The 9,217-nt window shown below is 32.3% G+C and overlaps 2 protein-coding genes across 2 annotated transcripts in view; both read left to right on the forward strand.

The window, feature by feature from the left end:
• The window catches only part of LOC117101360, a 15,518-nt gene extending 12,988 nt beyond the window's left edge, over positions 1 to 2,530 (forward strand). Inside the window, exons 8-10 of the mRNA XM_033241334.1 lie at positions 321 to 426; positions 1,075 to 1,295; positions 1,962 to 2,530. Coding sequence (XP_033097225.1) covers positions 321 to 426; positions 1,075 to 1,295; positions 1,962 to 2,066 — 432 coding nt within the window. The 3' untranslated portion in view covers positions 2,067 to 2,530. The remainder of the gene's footprint in view (positions 1 to 320; positions 427 to 1,074; positions 1,296 to 1,961) is intronic.
• Positions 2,531 to 7,616: 5,086 nt separating this feature from the next.
• LOC117101353 (SCO-spondin-like) overlaps positions 7,617 to 9,217 on the forward strand; it is a 13,262-nt gene continuing 11,661 nt past the window's right edge. The window contains exon 1 of the mRNA XM_033241326.1: positions 7,617 to 7,972. The gene's annotated coding sequence lies outside the window, so the exon portion shown is untranslated. The remainder of the gene's footprint in view (positions 7,973 to 9,217) is intronic.

Consider the following 9,217-nt stretch of genomic DNA (forward strand, 5'->3'; position numbering starts at 1 on the left):
TATTTATGGTAGGCCATGTATATATATATATATATATATATATATATAAGATACAAGATAAATTCTTTTATTTGTTTATTTTTTATTGTTTATCTTATATATATATACATAAAATAATAATAATAATAATAATAATAATAATAATAATAATAATAATAATAATAATAATAATAATATGTTACCACAGACACAATAAATCAGTAGTATTTAGTTACTTGTTAAGGCCAAATTAATGATTCCTCAAACATGTTGATTTTGTTTGATTTAATGACTTTCACATTCGAATCAGTTTTTATGAGTACTAGTGCTGTTGTTACAAGATATTTCGACTTTTGAGTCAAAGCGTACAAATTCGGTTCACAGGTAAAGACGAACCTTGTCCACCCGGAACAAAGTCAGCGAATGGTTATACACCTAACTGTACGGGTGAGTTGTTGAATCTCTATGAGTTTCAATCTAAAAATTCTGTATGTTAACAACATTTTTCTTTAAATAAATTCATCTGGTATTTTTGGGTAATTTTCTTTTGCTCAACCTGTGTAATAACATGATATTTACCTGCAACGTTTCAGATGCACACTTCCGTAAGCATTGACTCTTAATGCTGGTCAACACCGCTATAATATAAGATAATAATGAATTTATACCACGTATAAACAATATTATTATATATACACGATGTGATACGCCCTCAATCGGTAGGTGATTTGTCCGTTACTGGTATTCTTGGAATCAACAGGTTGTAAATAATAAAGGTTGGATAATGACAAATTCATGTTAACCAATGTCCCTATTCATAACTTGTTTTGTTGATTTACAGATCCAAGCTCTTTTCTTTACTTGTCTTTGGAAGAACTTGCAATAGAATAATGATGACGACATGATGATGAAAATGATGGTGATGATGATGATAATGATAAGGTAGTGCTGGTGGAGGTGTGCGGTGATTGGTGATGGTATAATGAAAATTGGTAGATAACATTTTGTTAATGTTAGACGTAGGAGAAATTTTCTCAAATAATATTTAAATAAATTATTTAATAGATCAAATAACTTTGAATATTGCATGTTTAGCCGATCCACCCCCTGACACATGTACACCGCAATGTGTTGAGGTAACTGGATTGTTCCAGTGTAGATTCGATGTTCAATACCAGAGGAACATAACATACGACGTCAATTGGTATGCTGCAGGAATTGTTCTTGATGGCTTCGGGACATCCGTCTTTGGGAGTAGGCCTATGGCTACACTGGGAGTACAGCAACTGATGAGCGTGTTGACAATCAGTACAACGGTAAGACTTTTACAACATTCAATTGTAAATTTATAATCAAAAACACAAATGTACATTTATTTATTGTTGTTATTATCATGGAGTCATGCTTGGCTGGTTTTTGATTTACGTTTTCGCACATAATGTGGAGACGGCGTTTGATCAAGTCAGGCCTACGTTTTGAATTTGAATTACATTTCAGAGAAATTAGAACTACATTTTGGAAAATTTGAGCTACGTTTTGCAAAATTAGAACTTCATTTTCGGAAACTAGATCTACATTTTGAGAAATTTACGCATACGTTTTGATAAATTAGACACTAAATTTTGCAATTACATTTTGATTTTAACATGGACTTTTGCTGCGTATGGCACCCCATATAATACAAAGCACCACAAGAATGCACTAATTCTACAATTTTACATTTAGTACAGAGTAATACAATTACACACATTTTTAAATGGGGTGTCAAATTGGGGTAGACCAAGGAAGTTAAAGGGGTGGGGGAGTCGTTTGCTTGGAAAGACCTCCTCATGCTGCCCTTTTCTAATCTCCATTGACCTTTCACATCGGAATTCGGTTTTTACCAGATGGCACTAAGCCGAACCACTGTACATTCCCTACCAGATCTGGGACGGTTTTGGTCACAAGGAAATTATGCTCTCATTCATTTTATTGAATTCCAGATAACCTGTTCCCTGTCAGCACGGTATATTCATGTTGATGGTACTCCAATGAGTGAAGCTACGTCACCGAAAGAAAGCAATACTTGTGACTTTGTACTTACATGAGGCCTCGTTATCATATCTTAAACTGAGAATTATCGGTAGTATTTACGTACAACATAATCGAAAGCTATATTTTTCAATTTTAAATCCATGCATGTGTTTCATGCTTGGTCTTCTAGTTTTAATTGAGCATTTTCGTTAACAATTGTTAACATTTTCCGATATTATTGCTTTTAAGCACAGTTTTATTTGTGTACTGAGTACGACTTGTTGCTGTTATATCAAATACAGGCCTAAGTGCTCTTGCTCGGTTACTGTACATCGATTTTAAAATCCACAAATATTGTTAAAGATCATTATACGATTATATGTATGCTTGTTCTTTCTATACAATTCGACTATTTCTGTAAATTTTCTAATTAGACAGTAAATTATCTCTTAATATAGAATCAAAGTTCAAATAGGGGGCTTATAGGCCTATTCAACGCCAATAAATGTACATAATAAAAGAAATACTATTGTACATACGTACTGCACTCTCTCTGCTTTAAATTTGACAAAGATATTATTTATTTCATGTGGAAATTGCTATAGAACACTGAACAAGAATCTGACGAATATGAATTATTTAATTGCTGAGAACCCAAACCCATCCCATTCTGATTGTAATTTTGTGATGCCTATTCGTGAGTGGACATTAAAATACCATAGAGTTATTAACAACTCCATGCAAATACTAATTAAGGTGGGTGTACGACTTGGAGACACCAGACAGTTGACATTTTATGTTCTTAATAAGGCATGGGATGAAATCAAAATGATAAAACAATTGTCAAAACCCACATTGACGAAAAGTTTTAATAATTTATCAGTTCTTTGCAAACACTTTGCATATCGATTGAGATATTAAATGCATTACTGTATTATCCACATCTTCATCATAATTTATTATTATTATTATTATTATTATTATTATTATTAGAGTGCACCCTCTAATTCGAAACCCTTCTAATTCCGAGACCCCTCTTATTTGAGAACAATTTTTCAAAAAACTAAATAACAATCGTCAATCTTTTAACACAAAGCTGGCTAACCTTAAGTGGAGAAATGTTGAGGTCCCAAAGTGGCCTCGAATTGGAGGACGAACTGTATTATTATTATTATTATTGTTGTTGTCGTCGTCGTCGTCGTTGTTGTTACTGTACTATTATTGTGACACGGATTTATTAAACATTCGCAACGTTCGCAATGGCAATGGGTGAGCAAAAAATATGTTAAAAAGTTAAAAGAAATTTCAGTGAGCTTTTTTCTGGCAAATTTCAACTTTCACCATCTTCAGAGGTGGTCATCTTTCGCCTTTCCTGACTAGCGTTTCGGCAACAGAATTTTGGAGAAATGAACTTTCGTCAACACATCATTTTCCGATACGTCACTTCATTGACAGAATATTTACCGTCAAATATTTTGGTCAAAATGCTGTGAAAAGATGTCTTGTTGAAAGACCATTGGATGAACGGACATAATAACTGACATGGTAAGCGCATTCACCGACATGTTGCCGAAAGGACGTTTTGCCGACCTGAGTAACGGCATTATGGACACGAGGCACTCCACAATATATTTGGATCATATAGTTCACATGGTACAGTATACATAATTATGAGTAATAATAATCATTTGTTATTATATTTGCTAGAATATATTAAAAATCAAGCCTGTAAAATTGGAGACTGAACCACAAGACCTTCCTACATTTTCTGGATGACGAAATTTCTATTAAAAATGAATCATGGTTTGGATGTGACTTTTTAAGACTAAGAATATAACAGTATATTTAAATATAGCATGCGCTCCTGTGTTTTGTTTAGCACAAGAAAGACGATCAACCTTTAAAAGACGTCGTTGTAACTTAATTTTGTTAGGCTCTATTTATTTTAAAGTGTTACTTTTCCAATCATCATCATACTCACCGCCGCCACCACCACCATCATCATCATTATCATCATCATCATCATCATCATCATCATCATCATTAGTAGTATAGTATATGAAGTGATTCCTTATTCGTAACTTATTTAATTGACTTAATTTTTGGGGGTTAATTTGGGTTAACAAGGTCACTTTACATTATATCTTCTATTATTTAGTGAACATACGCCTTTAAGCGACGCTCACTGAAGTGAGTAATGAAAGAATGAATGAATAATGAACGAATGAATGAATTAATTAATTAATTAATTAATATAATTTATTTATTCTTTCATTCTCTCATTCTTTCATTCTTTCAATCATTCATTCACTTATTATTTCCAGGCAACATATAAAAATAGGCTCGCAGCGGGAGCGTATGTCTACTGCCAAATTTAATAGAAACGGTGCTTTTTATTATTATCCAAGCTTCCAATTTGTGCAGTCTGACTGATGATTGATATTGTTAATAAGCTAGCATCAACTCAAAAACCACCGAGTTAGGGTAGAAAAAAAACCCGGAAACAACCACAAGCAAAACAGTCTCGATCTGAGTTTAACTGTTGACCCGTTTAACCACTTCTACTCGATTTAATTTTAACTTCCAACTTTCTCGGAACTGTGCGCCTGATATTTAATGACAGATTGGCTAGCAATGCATCGTACCACACACGACCGAGTTTACGGGTAGTAGTAAAATCACGTCATATCACACATCAGGAATGTGACATAATGTCAACTTTACACTTCCAGATTCTTACTTCACACTTTTGTGAATGTCAACTTTACGCTCACAATGTCAACTTTACGCTTCCGGATTGACCAGGATAGCAAAGTTTTTACTGCCTGAGGACAGTAGAGACAAAAATCAAATACAAAACAAATCTGAAGATTACTATCTAGACAGGTCAGAAATCCCATTAAAAAAAGACTATTATACAAAATTAATTTAAGAATAGTCGGGGCCCTTGACGCATACTTTTGCCGACCAAAACAAAAGTATACAGTTGAGCAAATATCACAAAGACCAATACGATATCGTGCAGTTCTAACCCACTAGATAGGGCCTACTTTTTCTTCATACAACTGACTGACGCTCACACGTAGTGAAGCTGTGGTTAAAGGCTTATAGGTCGCAGCTAGGAAATCATAGTAAATAATATTCAAATCAAGTTGTTGCGTACGCACCGTAAACGATATAAACAAATAGATAAATAATAATAACAATGCTCAAATAGTAACATGTTGTAACAATCTATCAATCAAGCATAGCTCAACAACAAGTTCCCTTTTTTCAGTTATATGAAAAAGGTGTCTCTGGTGAGATTTTTTACTATAATTTCCCAGCTGCGACCTATAATCCTTTCTAGCTTACTTAACCAATATGTGTGAACAATACTAATATACTTATAATGATATTAATATCATATTATGTATTGTTGTATCAAGAATATGTGAAACTGGCAAGTACTGTGTCCCGAGTCTTGCACAAGTCCGACCAGTTTCTCAGCAAACTTTTGCGAACCAACTGTTGGACGCAGAAGCTGTAAGGGTTTATCTGAACATACACCACGTCGCATCCTTTGTTGAGATACAACTTGGAGAAACGGAGGAATAAAGTGACTATAAATAATACCATGGAGGAATAAGTCTTATGGTAATACCCTATAATACGGTAATATACTGCTGTAAAATAATAATTTTGTATGTTTGAAAAGTGTGTAGAAATACAAATGAAATAAGAATATTTTAAGACTGAAATCGGCAAAAGATATAAACACTAAAGAGCCTGGGCAAAAATTAGTTCTTACCAATCATCCTTGCTATCTTATTACACTATGAATATCGTAGGAATAACTATTTCCTTAAAATTAAGTAAAATAGAAATAGAAAATGTATTATAAATTAAAATGTATAACTGAAATTATATATGAGGAGATGTAAGGGGGGGGGGGGGGCAAAAGTCCGGGGGAAATTGTCACGGGGGAAATGTCCGGGGAAAAATACCGGTGGAAAATATCCCGGGGGAAAGCAGCCTAGAACCTTTTCCTTGATCACATTATGTAGCATTTAGACCATTATGTGGTTTCGTGAAATTTATTGGCAGTGAAGGGCTGGGTCAGCCACCCCACCCCACTCGTTGGGCTAATCATTGCGTTACATTAGAATTGTTTGAAAATGGTACAATAATATAAAATAGTACCGTAACGATGGTCATACAAATTACTCTGTTCTGTAGGCCCTATTTCATAACGTTTCAATAGAATATAAAAAAAAATGATCACCCGAATATACGCAAAACAATATATACAGTACTTGAAGAAAGTTTTCAAAAAATAGCAACAGTTCAACAATAAATACTCCCAAATCGACTTAAATTAGATTTGTATTTATGAGTATATCTACGGAGGAAATAAATCATAATTATGGATAAACAAATCGATCAACCGTCGTCTATTCAGACAAAACTGTCTGCATATGTCAATTGCTTTAGAATTTTTGTATGTTTTTTGTTTTGTTTTGTTTTGTTTATTTTTTGATAATTTCCCCATGTGGGATGAGTAAAAAGTATATTGATTGGATTTATTGATTCAATATCCAGCAGTAAATTATACCTAGGCATATCCATTGTGCATCCGAAAACATTTAAAAAAATCCCCCCAAAAATACAGATATACACATGGTTGGTCCAAGGTTAAACAATTGAAAAGTCCAACAAAAGTTTGCACGAGATTTTTTGTTTGCTTTAGAAAATGGGTGTCATATGGGATTTACATAGGTCTAACTTGTTTCCTCGTTTGTATTCTTGAGTGAATACATAAACGGCATGATACTACTCGCTCCAATTTTTTTCAGTTTGGAGTCACAGTTTATTTTACAAGAATTTTCTTCAAACAGGTATTCGGTTTAATTAGTATGATACATAAAAGGTTGTTATTAAATGTGATATACTACTACTGAAACACAATTTGTAAGAGTACATTTCAGGGTGCAGTAGATTTTGTCAATCTTCCTTGTTCATTAATTTTTGTTTAAGTTATTGTTTAGGCTTTTGATGATATTTGTAACAATAATAATAATAATAATAACAGCAATAATAATAATAGGCCTAATATTAATAATGATAATAATAATAATAATAAATAATATAATAAATTCAAATCAAATATTAATATTAGTATTGATAATAATAAATGCTACACAAATTTAGACCTTCTCATAATTAAAGCAACTCTAACCTCATTAATAGTTATTACATAATAATGAGCTTTTACTTTTTATTTATTTAACTTCTTTTACAAGAAACACATACTTAGTCTATGTATGTGTTTCTTTTACAAGAAACACATACATAGACTAAGTATGATTATGAGACAGGCTTTGGAAATGTAGTCGATTTTGATTGTAAGAAAAAAATCCTGACTGTGTGACAAGGATTAACTCAGGCCCAGTTGTTTTGTATTCAAAACAATTCAAAAAATTCCCCCAATGACACAGACAAATCCTAATGAACCGAAGTTAAAAAAGTCACACAAAAGCTTGCGTATGGGTGTCATGGGAATATTATAAGCCTAACTTGTTTTCTCGTTTGTGTTCTTATGTAAATACATACTGGTACAATCCATTATTATTATCTTTTGTAAATACATAGTGGTATAATCCATTATTATAAGAAGGGTATTTCATTTCGTAATTACATAATTTAATTTATTAAAATTATGATTTCTGTAAAACATCAACATATAAAGCAGACTGATTTTGATAAATGTCAGGTATAGAAAACAAATTTTCATTGTTAACATGTATTTAAGAAACGGATCTTATGAGGGGGTATGGAAAGAACCTTAATGTCTTATGTTTTGTCCGGCTCTTAAAGTTTACAAGCTCTCAACCAGGAAAATAATTTCGTACTATCATCGTTCATCAGTCGAAAACGTAGTCGCTTCAATTTCTTCAGTTTGCAGTATATTTTACAAGAATAAACTTCCTTCGAACAGTTGGTAGGTACCGTATGATATTAGATAAAAGTTTTTAAATGTAATAATACTGAAACACAATTTATATTAGTATAATTTTGGTTTAGAGTTTGTCCGTCATATATTTGTTTATATATTTGTTAAAGTTATTCTTTCGGCTTTGATGATATTTGTTAATATTAAATAATCATAATCCTGATAATAATAATAATAATAATAATAATAATAATAATAATAATAAGCCAAACACAATAATAGTAATAATAATAATAATAATAATAATAATAATAATAATAATAATAATAATAATAATAATAATAATAATAATAATAATATATTATTATTATCATTATTATTATTATAAGAATATGAAGAATAATAAGAATAAGAATATTAAGAAGAATGATTTCAAAATTAATAAGAATACAGGGCCGTACGCTAGATTGTGTGTGTGTGGGTGGTGGGATTCTTTTTTCTGGAAAAGGATAATTGACTGGGGGCCCGGGCTGCCTAGTGCCCCCTGGCGCTCCGGCGATCCAAGCATTATTAACGCTATTTCAATGTCGTGTAAGAGGGTGTAAGTAGGTGTTTTTAATGCAAATATTCTTAGTATTTATACCTGTAATTAGATTTGGAATTGGCAAAGCTACAAATTCGAATGAATATTAGGAACTTACAGTTTGTATATACATAAAAAATGAATACCTTATATAGGGCCTACATCGCGTATAAGACGAGGCTTAAAATAGGAATTACGATCGAAAAACGGACCGGGGGTCGTCTTCTTATATGCCTAGGCCAGACATACACATTTTGATTTTTAAAATCATGTTCGTCCGTTACTACTACAATAAAGATACTAAAATGTTAGTAGGCCTATGAATGAACGCAATTTTAAAAATGGTGGGAGAAATAAGTTATGAAGAACATTTAAAATCTCATAAAATGGTATTATTTATAAGATCAGCCCTGAACTTGGCTGCATTTTAACCAGAGATGCAGTATCAAAACCAAAAAGAAAAACAGCATATAATAATAATAGGCCTGTATTTGATGGATAATAATAAATGCTACACAAGTTTAATAATTAAGGCAGCTCTACTCCCAATAATTGCAACTGGGAGGTAATTTCCTTTAATTTTATTACAGTCGGCTTCGTCCTGGCCGAATTCCCTTGGTAGAGGATCGATGAGTACGGTAGGCCTATTTCTAGTGAATCTGGCCTGTTAACGTTGCAAATTAATTATCAAAATTGAACTAATCCACCCC

The sequence above is a fragment of the Anneissia japonica genome, unplaced genomic scaffold, assembly GCF_011630105.1.
Source record: "Anneissia japonica isolate Jap-2015-1 unplaced genomic scaffold, ASM1163010v1 scaffold2293_len299155_cov175, whole genome shotgun sequence".
NCBI lineage: Eukaryota > Metazoa > Echinodermata > Crinoidea > Comatulida > Comatulidae > Anneissia > Anneissia japonica.